The sequence below is a fragment of the Fundulus heteroclitus genome, chromosome 16 (assembly GCF_011125445.2).
Source record: "Fundulus heteroclitus isolate FHET01 chromosome 16, MU-UCD_Fhet_4.1, whole genome shotgun sequence".
NCBI classification, from domain to species: Eukaryota; Metazoa; Chordata; class Actinopteri; order Cyprinodontiformes; family Fundulidae; genus Fundulus; species Fundulus heteroclitus.
Window position 1 is genome coordinate 3,078,092 of NC_046376.1, and position 17,849 is coordinate 3,095,940.

The 17,849-nt window shown below is 40.5% G+C and overlaps 1 protein-coding gene across 2 annotated transcripts; it reads right to left on the minus strand.

Moving 5' to 3' along the window:
* Positions 1-7,249: 7,249 nt before the first annotated feature.
* Positions 7,250-16,566, minus strand: LOC105919096 (ceramide synthase). Of its 2 annotated transcripts, XM_036148644.1 has the most exons (7): positions 15,952-16,566; positions 15,153-15,273; positions 13,637-13,720; positions 11,356-11,581; positions 10,329-10,424; positions 8,720-8,829; positions 7,250-8,010 (listed from the first exon to the last, which is right to left on the minus strand). In XM_036148644.1, exons 2-7 carry the CDS (start codon positions 15,269-15,271, stop codon positions 7,851-7,853), a joined length of 795 nt encoding a protein of 264 aa, XP_036004537.1. In that variant the 5' UTR covers positions 15,272-15,273; positions 15,952-16,566; the 3' UTR covers positions 7,250-7,850. The 2 variants fall into 2 exon arrangements, with proteins under 2 accessions (XP_036004537.1, XP_036004538.1); XM_036148645.1 differs by lacking the exon at positions 15,153-15,273.
* Between the last annotated feature and the right edge of the window lie 1,283 nt (positions 16,567-17,849).

The window sequence follows — 17,849 nt, forward strand, 5'->3', positions numbered from 1 at the left end:
TAAAACTGGAGAATGTTTAAGAGAAAAAGGTTTCAGACGCGCAAAATGTGTTGAACTTTGAAAAATGGGTTTTAACTTGTTCACAACTGGTGTTAAATGATTAAAAGTGGGATAATAAGCTGTGATCAATGAAAGTCAACAGCAAATACAGCTTTGTGTGAATAAAACTGGTGTTCTGGTCCAATAAGAGTTAAAAGATGTATTTCAGAAAAACAATCTCATGTAAAAATGATCTAAATATGTTTGACTGAAGGACACTTGGTGGTTTTAGCAGCAAAGACAAATGTGTTTAACAAAAGCATCTAACCTTTTAAATATTCAGTTATCTAAAACCATTTTCATTGCTTTGTGGCTAAAACTGTATCTGGAACCTGTTGTTCTGCTTCATGTGGTTTAGAACACGGCCACCTGGTGGCGCTACAGAGGCGGGATTAGAGTTATTTTAGCTCTAGAACCTCTAGAACCTGGTTTTAAATTCAGCAGAACCTCTGAACAGTTAGCTGTAAAACTGGATCATTCTGGTGTTAAAGAGAAAATGACTCCAGTAAAACCTCTGCAGTGAAATGAGGCTCAGAGTGAAGAATCTGGTTGAATAAGTCAACCACAAACACGACAGAGATGAGAGCAAAGCTTTAGATTTAAAGACTAACAGAACCAAAAGGCTTCAGAACGGAGGAAACCGAAACCACAAAGAGCTGAACGAAGAAACAAACAAGCTGGAAAAGATCCAGAAAATCACAAATTAGACGAAAATAAACACAGAAAAGTATGAAAAACAGAAAAAAAGTCTGAAAATAGCTTCAAACTGCTGATGAAATAAAATAAGAAAATGAAGCTGAAAAATAGCCGTAAATAAAAACTTCATGATGAAGTGAAATCAGCCTAAAGTCAACATTTAATAAGAACCGAACCAGAACTTCAGGGATGAACAAAGATGGAGAACCTGCAGGAGGTTCCTCCGTCCTCAGGTCAGCAGTCTGCAAAGTCCAGATCCATCATCTGGCTTCCTGGTCGTGGTTTCCTGCTGCAATAAAGAAATGTGAGAAATAATAAAGTCCAATTAAAAAAAAAAACAGGTCAGCTGACACCCCCAGTAAGGTGGGGGTGGGGTGGTGGAGTGGCCCAGAGGCCCGGGACCAAAAAAAAAAAAAAACACCAATATGTAGATCAGTGATCAGTGAGGCTGGTACAGACCTGCCTGCAGGGGGCGCTAGTTCCCAGAGAAACAGGTGCAGCCACCTGAGACAGGTGCTGCAGCTTCAGCAGGAGATGATCGGTTCCTTTCAGTCCTCAGAAGTCTGGACCAAACGTCTTCTAACCAGCAGCCAAAGTCCAAAAAAGATTTCTGGACATTTCAGGAAAGTCTGGATCAGAACAAATGCCGTTAATTCTGAAGGTTCTGTAGATGCTGTTCATGATCCGTTCATCTTTAAACCGGCTTCTGTGTTCTGGTTCTGAACATCATATTTAACGATAAAAATAATTCATTTCTTTACATTTATAGAAAATGTCCAAATGTTAAAATCAATAAAACCATCGATATAATAAAACAGGAACGATTAAATGCAGATAAAGAACCCAGAACCAGGAAGTGAGAACGATAAAAACAGAACAAAATGTGTAAAAATGGACCGGCAGAGGCTAAACTGCAGAACTCGACCCGTTTCTCTCCAACGGGTCCAAACATCTGGGAGGTCCGGTTCTGTGGACGTCCGCTGCATGGATGGAGACAAGAAACAGGAAAATGACTCAAATGCTAAAAGTTCCCACTGATATTTTTCAGATTTCTAAAATAAATCTGCCACTTTGGCTGAAGCAGTTTCTGTGTTCTGGTTCTGAATGTCCTGGTTCTGGTATGTTGGACCGCCCTGGAAATACTGAGTTATCTTCGTGTCCATCAGCTGAAACTGTTTCCTGATTGTTGGAGGTTTGTTGCAGCTCTACGCTGATGATCCTGTTCTTTACCAACAGCAGCAGCAGTTTAAATTCTCCTCTCTCTGTGGATTATTTTCTGTAAGAACAAGTTTGTTAAATAATTTGTGTAAATCTCTTATCTGAGCGTCCAAATATAAACGGTACCAGAACGTCTCACTGGGCCCAGGTGACCGTTGGCTGAACAAATGTCTGCAAAGTGAATAAAACATGTTTAAACTTCTGATCTGCTCTCATGATGCTGTTTACTTGAATAAATCCCAGAAAACTGAACTGCTTCCATGAGTCGGTTTGTTTCTTTTATTCCTTTTATTTCCACAGCAGCTGAGCCTGAAAGAAGAAATGAAAAGTGTCTGAAATGAGAACGTGACGATTTTAATCAAACCTCTTCAGTGATTGAAACTTTAAACCCGTTTCCTGGGCGTAGCTTTTTTAAATCGGCCTTTATGGATAAAAGCTTTACACAGAAAACTTTAGAGAAAAACAACTGAAGGACAAATGTATGAAAAATGATCGACTGAAAGAAACAACTAAAGAAATGAAGGAGAATTACATGTTTTCTGGAAACTTTTCATGGTCATACAGATTAAAGAGGAGAGGCTGGAGAATTAAGAACCTAAATTACATAAATAATCTGAAATATAATCCAAAATATGACAGCACGGTTCAGCAGCTAAAACACATCTGGCTAAATTAGACATTATTCAACACCACGCATTAAGATTATTTACTGGAGCATTTAAAACCACACCAACAGCAGCAATAGAAGTAGAAATGGGAGAAATGCCGTTAGATTTAAGAAGAACAAAACTAGAAATAAATTATTGGTGGAATTTAAAAGGTAATAACTCAGATCATCCAACTTGGGAAATTTTAAATCCATGTTGGTAAAAAGAAAATAAAGAAATGAGGAGTTTTGGATGGACAATTGAAAATAAAATAAAATAATTTAAAATAAATTATTTAGAAATTCCACAAACAACACCAATATGAATTATACCACCATGGATTTTACCAGAAGCGACAGTAGATATGACAATAATGGAAAAGAAACAAAATAAATCCTACATTATAGATAGATATTCAGTACAGTTACATTTAAACAATTATTATCAATATATTGAAATTTATACAGATGCATAAAAAATAAATGAAAAAATAGGAATAGCATTTGTAGTACCAGAATTCAATATAAGAATGGGAAACCGAATTACAGACGGATTATCAGTATACACAGGAGAAGACAAACCATTAAAAACAGTAATTTGTTCAGATTCAAGCTCTGCATTAAGTTTGAAATATAAAAAAATCAGATAGTAGGATGGACATTTTATTAAAAATATTTCATACATTATTCAGAATACAAAACATGGGTTTAATAGTTATATTTTTGTGGGTTCCAGCGCATATTGGGGTAGAAGGAAACGAGAGGGCAGATAAAATGGAAAAGAGGGCGATTTAAAAGCCTATTCATTTTACAATTAAAACAAATAAGGCTGAGAGGAAGAGTATTATTAAAGAAAAACTGATAGAAAAATGGCAAAAAAAGTGGGATGAAGGAAAAACAGGAAGATGGTTTTATAAAATTCAGAAGACAGTAAGAGAAAAAGAAATGGAAGACGAAATAGAAAAGAGGATAATAAGATTAAGATTTGGGCATACAGGACTTAATTATACACTTTTTAAAATTCAGAAGCATAATACCGGCAATTGTGATTATTGTGGAAAATATGAAACAGTAGAACATGTTATATTAGAATGCAATAAATGTGAAAGAGAGAGAAGATATATGAGGAAAGAGTTTAAACGTATAAAGGAAAAGGTTAATTTATTAGATATTTTGAGGAAGCATTTGGGGAGTAAACATATAATTATTCAATATTTAAAGAAAACTAAATTATTTCATAGAATTTGATTATAGAAGGTGTGATATAAATGTATATAAATGAGTAGAATACAGATAGATAGATAGATAGATAGATAGATAGATAGATAGATAGATAGATAGATAGATAGATAGATAGATAGATAGATAGATAGATAGATAGATAGATAGATAGATAGATAGATAGATAGATCATCAAGAACCCCGCTCCATACCAGTTAGTGGCGGTAATACTGCTAAAAGTTTGTTGCCAACCGCCATAAAACACCAGAAGAAGAAGACGGTAGTTGCCATGGTGACTAATAACTTATTAATTTAAACTATAAGAAAATAACCAGCTGTCAACTACATCTAAACACTCAGCTGCCTTCAGGAGGGCTGGTTCCTCTCAAGGTACCAGCAGGAGAACCTTTCCAGAAGACCTGAGAGGAGAACAGAAGAACATCTCCAAACGTCACTGGTAGCAAATGCTGAGAGCGTTCCTTCTGATCCTCTTCAGAAGGTTCTGAAGGAACTGGAGAGGAGCTCAAAAAGAGGGCTGCCTGTAGGGCTATGGCAGGCCGATTTAACATAAAATCGGCTTCACCTCACTTGCGTTCCAGATATCTTAAATAGATTTCTAACTAGACATAATAGTTAATTAAGATATCTGTATTTATATTTTGACTAGGCAAAATATAAATACAGATATCTTAATTACATTCTGACTTGTCCTAATGATGTCATGTACCATTTGTTTGTATGGAGGCTCTAATTTAAGATATCTACAACACATTACTTACAATCTTAAAGGTATATTTCAGATATTAACAATTAAATGATGACTAGTCATAAGGTAAATTTGAGATTTCTCGGTTTTTGATCTGACTAATCATAATTCCAATTAAAGGTATCTCAAATTACCTTTTTTTTTCAAGATATCTCTAATGTATTTTAAGATATATTAAACTAAGATTTGACTAGTGCAAATTTAATTACAGATATGTTAAAAGCAAATAATGACTAGGCAAAACTATGTTTTAGATCTAGAAATGTCTTTTTGTCTAGTCAAAATTCTTTTGAAGATATCTCAAAAAGAATCAGAGATATTTTGACTATTTTTAATCTAGACAGCCTTTGTAGTTCAGATATCTTGAATTATCATTCTGACTAGTCAAAACACGGCATTTATGTAGCATTTTAGGTGGAAAGTTTAAGGCATCTTTACTGGCATTTGCTATTCAGTGGTCATCAATGTCAGGAATGTCCAGCGCTAATTCTCCTGTTTTAACCATGTTTAGAGCTGCAGCTCGTGCTCAACATGAATTAAGAAACAAGAATGAATCCAGATATCTAAAAATGTCATTTTGACTCGTCATAATTAAGTTTAAGATATCTTAATTATAATTCCATATGTGTGACCCTTCAAACGACCAATCAGGTGACGTCATGTGAGATCTCTAAGGGCATTTTGATTCTCCAAAATGTGATTAAAGATATCTTGAATCGTTTGTCTTACTAGTCAGAATATAAATGCAGATATCTTAAAGCACCATTCAGGATAGTCAGAATGTAGTTTTTACCAGTCAAAACTTGTTTTTTGGTATCTTAACTGTATTTAGGGATAGTCAGAAGAAGCTGATTTTATGATAAACTGGCCTGCCATAGAGGACCCGGATCAGACATTACCATGCTACACATGAAATACTTTCTCACCTCTTTTATAATTATTCTTTGTAAATTTCTCCACTTTTTATTTGTGATTATTCAGCATTTTTCCTATTATTTATCTTCTGTAAAATTACGTCACTAGAGTTGCACCTTAAACCCGTCGGCCTACTGTAACTAATTAATTTCTCTCTATGGAGGTGATAAAGGTTATTTTAGCTGCATATTAATAATTCTATGGTTATTAAAGATGTTTATGTGATCATTCCCTCCGCTGTTCAGCCAATCAGCTCTCTCCGTCTCCTCCATCTTCCTGCTTCACTCTGAGGCTCTAAAAGTCGTCCTCTCTGACATTTTCCACTTTAGCAGCTCTCTGAAGGCCTGAGATAATTTGTGAAGAACTTTTATCCCACTGAGGTAAAACTCTAAGAAAAATCTTAGAATTTTAGTCTGATTCTTGGTGAAAAATGCTGTGAGAGGAGAGCAGAACATTTCAGTGACGATTCAAAGTTCTGAAAGGAACTGAGAGGAAGAACCTGTAGTAGAACAGTAGCAGGTAAAGCTGGACCACAAGCTTCAGCTAATGAGAACTACAACAGTTTAAATCAGGGTTCCGGCCCGCCGAACAATTTAGTCCGGCCGGGTGGCTAAATGCATTATCATTATTCCAACAAAAAAAAATAATAAATCAGATTAGCTGTACTGCTTTTGCCATAGTGCTCCGCTTGATTTATGAATGTGAATAGTTTTATTATAATTCATGCGGGGAATATCTCAAATGATATGGACACTACAATAGGAAAGTAGGAGAGGAAAGGAAGAAAAAGAAAAAAGAAAAGGTGAAAGAAAGAGGAGATAAAAGGAAGAGAATGATAAAACAATTATTGAAAAAAAAAACATGTACTTTGTTTAATTGAAAATCTGCAGTTCCTATATTGTCCACAAGGGGCGCTGTGTTTTAATCAGCAGATTGTAGCCCTGAGCTTCAGATGTGGAAAATTGATTTTAAATCATTTCTTAATTTTTATCTGTTTGATGTATTTTGTCATGCAGGACAGTGTTTTTAAGTTCCAAAAAATTTGAATAAATGTTTTTCAACATTGTCCAATCACTGTGATCAGTTCTTATGCATAATACACAAGTAAATGTTTAACTGAGTAAAAGTATTGTTGAAATTGCACACACTTTCTTAAAAACGCTGAGGGTATTCATAATATATTGTGTAAAAGTGAAATTCATTTAATATAAAAATCAACAACAAGTCCACTTTTATTAGTTCTATTTAATCTTGCAATGAGTTTAATCGTGTGGCCCTCTTGAGATCAGATTAAGCTGAATGCGGCCCCTAAACCAAAATTAGTTTGACACCCCTGGTTTAAATAGAACACAAACCTGTTTTATGATCGGTCCAAATGAGACAGAACACGTAAACCACGGCTCACAACCAGAGCCAGGATGTAGATTCTGGTCTGAGGAGGTAAAGGAACATATTAACTAAAGTTCAACAGATCTAAATGAAAATGTTCTGATCAACAGCGGTTCTGCGACGGTTGGTGAGGCGAGCAGAGAGAGAACCAGCGTCTGGGGTTCTACTGGACAGCAGCTATAGAAAGACATGAAGAACACCTGAGAGTCAGAACCAACCAGAGCAGAAGAACCCGAGAACATCCCGTCAACCTGTCCTCATGCCTCTGAACCTGGTGGAGACTGTTCTCCAGATGTTCTCCAGATGTTCTCTCCATCAGGATCATTTAAAGCCCAATAAAAGACGCGGAGGCAGCAGCAGGAGGCAGAGTCCCTTTATTTAAAACGTTACGGTCATTTTGGCCCCGGCCTGCAGGGGGCGACGGTGGTTTCCTGGTGGAGGTGCAGGTCTGAGAAGATCAGGACCTCTAAGACCTTCGCTGCACCGCCTGGATGAAGAGGAACGCTGTGAAGCATTTTGATGGACAACAGACCAGAAAGTCCTGAAACCGACCCAAATCCACTGAACCAGAACCTGTTCTGGTTCATCTAAGCCCAGTTCTGCTGAGTCTGAGCTGTTCTGGGTTTAAGCGGCACAGAACCAGAACCAGATTGGGTCTGAACGCCTCAGATGGACCATTGTTCTGGTCCTCTGGACAGAAACGAGCAGAGGTGCACGCAGATCCTCTAAGGAGCTCCTTCAACGGGTCGGATCAGCAGAACCATCTCAGGTGAAGTTTGGATCAGCTCAGAGTTCTCTCCAGGTTCTTCCTGGACCACCGGTCCCTGAAGTCCGGGTTCTGAAGGTGGAACCTCTCTGACCAGGTCACCTTCTCCTGTCTGGACCTTTCCATCTCTGACCCAGCAGCCCGGTCGGTCCCGACAGTCCGGACCTTCCTGCTCCTCCATCAGCGTCCGGCCGTCAGCTTCCTGGAGGCTTCTGGCGCCGACCCGACTGCCGCAGCGCTCCTCTGCAGATCAGCGTAAACCAGTAGAGCTGCAGGGGCCACAGCAGGGCGGCCCCCAGGTTACACTGCCAGGGGGCCACCAGGGGGACCCGGAGGAGAGGAATGGAGGCGTACCTGCAGCGGCAGACAGGGGGCGCTGTGGTCATGGCTGCTTTATTCTACAGACCACAACTGGAGCCTAAAAGACTCTGGATCACCAGAATCAATTACAGAATCAATTAATAATAATAATAATAATAATAATAATAATAATAATAATAATGTTTTATTATTAATAATAATAATAATGTATTATTAATAATACTGTATTATTTTTAATAATAATAATAATAATACAATTATTATTATTATTATTAACAAATATATTAATAAAAACTTATTATTATTATTGATATTGTTATTATTAGTATTATTGATAATAACAATAACATCATCAATAATAATAACAATAATATTAATAACAATAATATTAATAACGAAAAATATTATTATTATTATTATTACTACTGGTATTATTAATATTATTATTACTGTTAATTATTTTTTTGTATTATTAATAATAATAATGTACTATTATTAATAATAATAATGTAATAACAATAATAATGTTTTATTAATAATAATAATTTTATAGTTAGAATTTATAATTATTTCAGGAGCAGTGAAACAGAAGAAGACCTCCTGTTGGTCCTGATCTTATTCGTCTCAGCTGTACAGACAGAATCTCCTGATCCGAGGTGAAACGGTAACAGGTTCTGGTTCTGAAATCTGCTGCAACATGAACCTGCTGACAGTGTGGAGTCAGTAGGACAGGTGTGTTTACCTGCTGTAGGCGTAGTACAGGTAAGGGAAGAGCAGCACTCTGCAGCTGAAGAAGCTGAGCAGCATGAAGACGCCGTTGACTTTGTGCAGCACCGAGTTCTGCTTCTGGTACTGACGGGTCACACAGAAAGGAAAACTGTTTGGACCAGACTGAACTGTGGAAGGAGCCACCTGGAATCATCTAACCTGAACCTGAAGTTCTGGTTCTGGACCTGGTTCTGAAACGGCAGCAACTAGCAATAAAAGGAGGTTAAAGTTCTGGAGGAAACATTTAGAACCAGCTTCAGCCAGCAGACTCAGAGGTTCTGAAACATTTCCACGTGTTTCGGGTTCTGAAGCAGCTTAAACGATCAGAGCGGTTCTGCTGTCAGTCAGGTGGGTTTCCTCTCTGGTAACCAAGCCGGGTCAGGACCAGTCTGACCCGATCCAGATTGAGCTGAACCATGCCCATCTGGTTCAGATGAATCTGGTTCTGAAGCAACAGCGGACTCTGGCTTCCTTCTGCCTGAGCAGAACCTTGGTTCTGTTTGGAGTTCTATCTGTCCCGCCTGTCCTGCTGCTGTATGCAGCTGGGTCACACCGCCCCCTGGTGGCAACAACGAGGACTGCATGTAGAGGACCTGCTTCTCTGAGGCTCCAGTGGACAACCAGAACCAGAACCAGAACCATAGTGTCTGCATCCGCTGATGTTCCGTGATCCTTTTATGCTCAGAACTTTACATCAGCTGCAGATCTGACGGTGTTCTCGTGTTTAACCCGTCCGTGTACCGCGGTCCAACTCAGACGGTCCGGTTCAGCTCTGTTCTGTAAATGGCTGTCTTTGTTCTGTTTAACCTGTTTTATCTGCTTTATTATAACGTAATAATTATTTAATATTTCTTTCCTCTTTCTACTAACTTCTTTTTATTCTGCTTACAGCTTAACTTTAATTCAGCTTTTTCTTTATTTCTGTGTCTCTGCTCTGTCTTCTCTACCATAGAAAGTACTCCTGGGTCAATGTGAGCTTCTGAGCTTTCTGTGTCTCTGCTCTGTCTTCTCTAACATAGAAAGTACTCCTGGGTCAATGTGAGCTTCTGTGCTTTCTGTGTCTCTGCTCTGTCTTCTCTAAGCCCCAGTGGGTGGAGGCAGATGAGCGTTCACACTGAGCCTGGTTCTGGTTCTGCTGGAGGTTCTCCTCCCTGTTAAAGGGGAGTTTTCCTCTCCACTGTCGCTTCATGCATGCTCAGTATGAGGGATTGCTGCAAAGCCATCAACAATGCAGACGACTGTCCACTGTGGCTCTACGCTCTTTCAGGAGGAGTGAATGCTGCTTGGAGAGACTTGATGCAATCTGCTGGGTTTCCTTAGAGAGGAAACTTTCTCACCAACCTGGAGGATCTGATGGAGTCTGACTTTGGAAAGAGCCTTGAGATTAAATGATATTAATTAGAGCTATATAAATTAAATTTAAATTAAATGAAGTCCACCATGAAGAGCAACAAATTATGAGCATAAGAGAAAAGTAATCAGAGTAATAAACTCCGCTCGGCTCTGTTGGATCTCCTCAGAATCTGGGTCGGAACCACGACAATCTACCACAGTGACTGGGTCCAGAACACCTGGAGGCTTACCTGGATCAGGACCTTTCCCAGACAGACGGAGGGCGTGCTGAGCTCAGCCAGGAACAGAACCCCCTGGAAGTAGTCGCCCTTACCCCGCCGCCACAGCTGGCCAGCAGGGGGAGACAGAGAGAGGGGGTGTCAATGTGTTTGACCCATCAGAACAGCGCGCTCTCTCTCCAGAACCGGACTCAGAACTTTTCATCATCACACATTTATAACTGGGTCTTTTTTGTAGATCTGGTCTAACAAACAAGGGGTCACCCGGGCTTTTGGACCAAATTCTTGGTTATGAAGCTGGACTCCAGGGCAGGAATTGGACCTCATGTGGACTTACAGTTCATTTTGACATTTGTTGACCCGGTTTGATTCTGGATTTAGTCTTAGCTCTGGTCTGTTTTTAACTGAGTAACTGGTTCTGAATTTTAGAAGAAGTTAGAGAGGAACTTTAATGTGGATCTGACTGCAGATTTTCTTCAGTACCAGTTTGGATCCAGAACACGTTTATCCAAGTAGTTCAACTGGTGCTGAACAAAGGACTGTTTTTGGTTCTGGAGCTGAATTCGGACCGGGTTTGGGCTGGATTCAACCTTTGTGGCCCGAGTTAAACGGGTTTCTTTGGTTTTATTCTGAGTCAAACCAAACTGGTTCTGATCCAGGATTCAGGAACCTTTTTAACTAGTTACCTAGTTTGGTTCCTGTGCTTTCTGAACTGATGGGCTGGTTCTGACCTTAAGATTGGACCTGGCTACATTTGGGCCAGGTTCAGACCAGCTCTAGACGTGAACTGGGCCTTTGATATGGACCGGATTTTATTCTGGCTTTTGGACCGGTGCTGGTCCCGGGTCTGGATTAGTCTGGGTTTCAGAGTTGAAGTGGTTCCCAACAGGTTCTGACCCTGTTCAGAGTTTTTGTTTTGGACTGGGATTAAGTCCAGATTCATAAATTTACTTTGTTCTGGAGTTCTGGAGTTCTGGACGGGTTCTGGATGATTTTGGAGCAGGCGCCGCAGGAAACATCAGAACCGAGCCGTAGTTACCAGAGAGGCAGGGAAGCAGAAGGCCACCATGAAGACGTGATGCAGCACCATCAGAACCTCTCTGCGCAGGAAACCCGACAGCGCCGCTCGCACCGCGCCGCCGTTAGGCCCCGCCTCCTCGTGACCTTTGACCTGCTGCTTGTGCCAGTGACACAGGAACATGGCGAAGACGTCGTAGGCGAAGTACGGCGTGGCGAACAGGACGTAGGCCTCCGTCAGCCAGTGTCTGGGGAGGAGAAACAGACGTCCGGTACCGGCTGGTCAGAAACATGGAGGCTGGCTGGACCGGGTCCATTCAGAACCCTCAGACTCCCGGTTCCATCGGTAATCAGATTAAAAACAGGAGAACTGTAGAACCGTCTCACACCACTGAACACAGGCTCCTCCGTTTGTTCTGATTTTACGTCTGTCTTTATTATTTTTGGTTTATTTGTGTTTTAACCAGGACTGTCGGTTTTAGACTTAGACAACTTTATTTGTCATTCGGTATGCACAAAGTGTGTACAGAACGAAATTTCGTTTTGTACAGCTTTTGTAAATCGCAGTAGAAGTTAAATTACAGTTTTAGGTGCGGCAGAGATTTAGAAGTAAACAGTAGCGCGTTATTAACACGTTAACCTTGTTGGACAATAACAGCGACATTTTTTTTGACGCGCGTTAATCGCATTAATGTTTTTTTTCCAGCAGCGTCTCTGAACTGCGGTTTTTTTTTACCCTCGCCGCTTTCCGTAGTTCCAAGAAAGCTAAACAGACCCGCGCTCACTGTCGCCAAATCTGCTTATTTTATGCAACTTTGGGCTTCTTTTTTTCTAAAGTTGCTTGTAAATTTCATGAGATGCAGGTTGCAGTTCTTTTGGGCTTATTTCTGAAAGTGAAATCGCTTATTTGGCTCTAAAATAAGTGAAGCTGCCGCACTAATGACCAGCTGAAATATCCTCCGCCTCATTACGCGCTGCAGCGCATCCTGACGTAGCAGCAGAGGGAGTAAAGGCAGAAGGTTTTCTGCAATAACCAGTGATGACTGCTGAAAGTAGATTACGTGGTGCAGATCACCATTTTCAGCAGAGATTGGTTCTGAAGATGATTTTTTATTATTTATTTTTTTACACGCTGATAACGTTGCAGAAACCCAACCCATAAACCACGTTAATGCTTATTAATTTGTTGTCTCTGAATTTGACAAACTAAGGCTGAATCACGTTAACAAATAAAGTACCTGGAGTTATAGTGTCAGGACATGAATCTGTGCTAAACATTTCTCTTTCAAGGCTTTTAAGCTCCTGGCCAGTTTAAGCAAAGTTTAAGACTCTGGAATGACGTGGAAATTTAAAACCTTTTTCCAGGCTTTAAACTGTATGAATGTGGATATAAACAGAATGCAACAATAAAAAATAAATTATTGTTGTTGGTGTGAAAGCTCAGGATTACATGTGTGTGAGAGAGTGAAAAAATTAACAAAACTTTATTAAAATGTAAAATTAGTATTACTTAATATGTAAATGCTTATTACCATGTCTATCTAAGAGGCAAAAAATATTTTGGCATGAAATATTTATTTATTTACACATTGTGTAAACATCAGTGCATTATAATTAGTGATTTAGCCATTATAGTCCAGAGTTAAACATTTTATGGCACCAGGATGTTTTCATTCCAATTCTGAAAAGTGCTTGAAAAATAAAAAAAATAAAATATTTTTTGTACAAGCATGTGTTTTATTAGTGTCATTTATTGCAAAATTGCATATTAAAATGCCCAAATAGGCTTTTATACTTTCAGAAATAAAAAAATAAAATATGTGATTAATCTTGAGTTAACTATTGAAATTATGCGATTAATCATGATTAAAACGTTTAATCATTTGACAGCACTAGTTTTAGCAGTAGAGACAGAAAAGCAGACTTTCTTCACCACGTCTCTCTGCAGCTGGGCTGACATTTCCCAGAGTTCCTTGTGATTTGATTAGCAAATGGGAGCCGGACCAGCGCTCCACTTTGACTGGGAAATCAGCGCTCGCTCCCATTTTCCCAGCATGCTCAGCGAGGAGGATCACCAACCGCCTGAAATAACTCTGCAGCTGCGCCGCGGCTCAGATTAACCTCAGATTGGTAATCAGATTACAGGCTGACCGGAACCGCAGCGACAGCCTCGGGTCTGCTCTCCTCAGAGGAGGTTCTGGTTCTGTTCAGATATTCCCAACGGAACCAGGAACGTCAGATTCTTCTGCATGAATCTGGGAAGTCAACGACATAAAGGTGGAAACGAGGCAGCAGGTCCTCACCTGTCCTCCATCACGTCCCTGCAGGACGAGGAGATGATCCACCCGGCTGACGAGGCCATGACGGCCTGCAGAGACGACACCAGGCTGCAGGACAGACAGACGGGTCAGCACCAGGGTTCTGGGTTCTGGGTCAGGTTCTGGGTCAGCAGCAGGGTTCTGGGTCAGGACCAGGGTTCTGGGTCAGCACCAGGGTTCTGGGTCAGGTTCTGGGTCAGGACCAGGGTTCTGGGTCAGGACCAGGGTTCTGGGTCTGCAGCAGGGTTCTGGGTCAGGACCAGGGTTCTGGGTCAGGTTCTGGGTCAGCACCAGGGTTCTGGGTCAGGACCAGGGTTCTGGGTCAGGTTCTGGGTTCTGGGTCAGCAGCAGGTCCTCCACTCCTCATCACAGTGACTTATTCCTTGATTATTACCCAACATTCCCAGATTTCTGGACCAACAGACACGACCAGAACATTTCACTGATTTATTCTGAGCGCTGATTGAAGCGGAGCTGCTTCCTCAGCGTCTCGCTGATGATGTCTGAGACGTTTGCTCCACAGCTACAGGTTCTGGATTCAGTTCTAGGTCCAGTCAGTCCGGGTCCAGCTTCCCTTATTTGATTTGTTTTCCTCCAGCAAAAGCTTGAAATGATTCATTTTAATAACCAAGTTTTCTGGTTCCTCCGTTCTCCGTTAAATAAATGTGCGTTCAGACTTGAAATAACTGCCAATAAAATGGACCAGAACACTGAAAACAGTTTATGAGAAAATAGATGCAATACTTACTGTTAATGTCGTAATTTAACTTTATGTCTGCACCTTTTTTCTGCCTCGTTCTTAATGACGATAAACGTGTAAAACAGACATTTTAACGGTGGAATGAGCGACAGAGGCAGCCGGCTTTCAGCCAGCTGAGCAGCAGTGTGCAGCAACAGGAGGGGGAGGGGCAGAGAACTACGACCACCCGGACCAACGTCACACAGGGAGCGATTTTTAAGCTACAGCTTTTATTCTCCAACACCAGAACCAGAACCAGAACCCTAAGCAACTGGTGGAAAGAACCAGAACAACAGAGAGTCCCAAACTGAGACAAAGCAGCACTGCAAAAACAGAACTTAAAATAAGTAAAATGATCTTAAAATTAGTGTATTTGTCCTTGATTTGAGCAGGTAAATAAGATTATTTGCCAATGGAATAAGATTTTTGCACTTAAAATAGGAACAACTCATCTCCATCGTCTTATTTCAAGTGCAGGATGTCTAATTATCTTATTTTAGGGGTAAAAATACTCATTCCATTGGCAAATAATCTTATTTACCTGCTCAAATCAAGGATAAATACACTAACTTTAAGAACATTTTACTTATTTTAAGTTCCGTTTTTGCAGTGAGAAATCAGAACAACAATCTCAGACCCAACCGGACCTCAGAGACCCAAACCAGGACCAAACCCAGTCAGCTGGAGGATTCTGCAGAAATCTGTCCAGAACCAGGCAGGTTCTGTCCAGACCCGGGTCAGACCCAGCCGTGAGTGAGTTACCGTGTGGATACCAGCACCGCGTCGCCCTCGCTCCATCCCAGCAGCACTCTCAGCGCTCCCTTGGACACCAGGAAGAGGCCCGGGAAGAAGACGGCGCCGGCAGCCAGCGGGCCCAGCATCGCTGATCGGACCGAGAGGAGAGGAGAGTGTGGACGGGTCAGCAGGAGCTCAGAGAGGAGGATCAGGGGGGCGGAGCCTCCTGCAGCCACCTGTGAGGAGGTGTGGTGACGGGGAGGAGGCTGAGATTAACCAGAGGATCAGGACCGGTTCTGCAGACGCACCGGGTCATCAGCTGATCCAGGTTTGGATCCGTTCTCCAGAACTTCTCTACAGACATGTGAGCGATCTGAAGGAGAGGAAACATCTGCAGCAGAACTGGGAGTCTGGACTAAAGTTCTGACCCAGAACCTGGGAGGTGGACCGCCCAGCTGATCCTTCATCAGAGACGGGCTCGGGTTCTGGTTCTGGTCCGGACCTCTTAGAGCAGGTGTGATGATGACCCAGTCAGTGAAGCCTGCAGAAGTTCTGGAGAGCCGGTCCAGCACACCTGGGCCTGTTTAAGAAACATCTAGAACCTGCTGGACCGGGCTGGACCCGAAACCCGCTGGAGGTTCTGTTAGCTTTGGGCTTCAGTTTGGATCCTAGAGGCTACAGTACCGGCTTTATTTCTCTTTAACCACCGCAGGACCAAAATAATAAAACGGTTCTTTATTAAAATAACAGATTAATCCACTAAAACAACAACAGAAATAAAATGAGAAATAAAACCCTAAAAATAAAAATAAAAAACACGCCTCACCTTCAGCTGCCTCAGGTGGAACAAATGGCTCCCATATGTCCTCCAACTGAAGTCCAGGACCCAATTAGTGAGAACTGGCCCAGGAACCAGCAGAACCGGATCCAGCGGTTCCTGCTGCAGCCTCACACACCTGGAGGCAGAACCGGGCCTCAGCAGAACCTTCTGGGTTCAGAAACGTCTCCAAACGACCGTGTTGATTTCTGTAGGAGGGTGTGAATACTTTTAGGGGTGTAAATACTGTTCAGAGGACAGCAGGGGGCGCTGTGGTCCTGCTGGGAGGTTCCACTGAAGGTAAAGTTTACACCAAGATGGACGCTGCTTGGAAATAGAGAGTAAAAATATAATAAAGCATAAAATAACAAAAGGGAAATAAATGAGGAGGATTTTAAACTCCATCTTGGGCTTTTCCATAAGTTTAAGGTTCTCTGAGATCTTGGAAGGATTCACATCAGTCTGTTTTCATGTTTCAGTGATGAAAAGAAAACAATCATTTATGAAAAATAATAAAACTTTAAAAGTGACCTAAAATTATATTATGGAATATATTTATCTAACCATAGATAACTTATTAAAGTTACCACCGTTAAAAAGAACAGGCAGAAACGTAAAAACGACAGGCAGAAATAAATAGCATCGCAGAAATATATAGGGTAAAAAAACACAAAGGAAGAATAAAACAGACAAAAATATTATAACATGCACATAAATAAATACTTAAAAAAATAAGTAATTAATAAATAAAGTTGAAGATTATAACGGACAATAAATAAATAAGGTAATTATTACAAAGGCAAATAAAGAAGCTAATTAAAAGAGATATATACATTTATGTCTCACTGTATAATTTAATTTCTACCTACATTTATTAATTTGGTGGCAATTAATTGTATGCTTATTTATTTATTGAGCATTTATTTATTTATGTATTTATTTTTAAATATGGAAGACTTGGTCCTCCATAAAAGACCACTGACATATACATTTACCTATATGTCTATGTTGAAGACCCCTGCATGCTTTAATCCTCAGGAGGTTCAGCGCCATCTTCTGGTTTCAGGGGGAACTTCATGCCTTGTGACTGAAATGTCATTATGGCAACACTTGATGACAATAAAGATTCCTGATTCAATCGTTCAGCATCTTTACTGGAGAAGAAATGTGGACATTAAAAGCAGTTTGTTAAATATGTCTAATGGCAGAAACTACCAGAATAAAAGCTGCTCCTGCCGTCTGAACTGCTGGATGATATCAGCCGTTCATAACGTCTCATCATGGCTGCTGTTCCTCTGCAGCTACGCGGCTTAACGCGGGGCGAGCCGCACAGAACCTGCGCTGAGCACAACTACAGTCATTACGGTAGCAGCACGCAGCTTTTATTTTGGTAGTCCACTTCCGCTGACCCGCTAGTAGCACATTAGCTCAGCGGGCTAATTTAGTTAGCTTGCTGCTAACTAAACATCGAGTCATTCCAGGATCAGAGGACAATTTTAGGCCCCAGTATTTCTGAAATGCTGATTATTAATTTCTTTACTTCTTATGTGTTAAATATAAACTTAATACATAATTCGTCCAGCTCAGCCATCAACTCCACAGTTTTTATGACACAATTCATGTTGGAGCCGTTTTTTGGCTCAAACACTCCTGCACCTGAAAAACATATAATTCAAAAACATTTCACAACAAAATCCTTTAGAATTAAATAAGATTTTAATTTCATATATTATCTTACTGATATGGATTTGAATGACCTTTTATCTACTCGTACTCATGTTTTTAGGTGTCACATGATATTTTTTACCAATTTGAACATTTATTTTTCCATATCAGCTCAAATTATGTAGTTATTCAATTATTAGAAGGACGATAGATTAAAGCCTCTTCCACTGAGAAATCCTTTA

Excerpts from the sequence above, each read along its gene's own strand:
- LOC105919096 (XM_036148644.1), bottom strand. The coding sequence starts at position 15,271 with ATGCTGGGCCCGCTGGCTGCCGGCGCCGTCTTCTTCCCGGGCCTCTTC. Across the intron at positions 8,830-10,328 it reads TGGGAAAGGTCCTGATCCAG|TACCAGAAGCAGAACTCGGT; the intron begins GTAAGCCTCCAG and ends GTGACCCGTCAG. Across the intron at positions 8,011-8,719 it reads CTGTACTACGCCTACAGCAG|GTACGCCTCCATTCCTCTCC; the intron begins GTAAACACACCT and ends CTGCCGCTGCAG.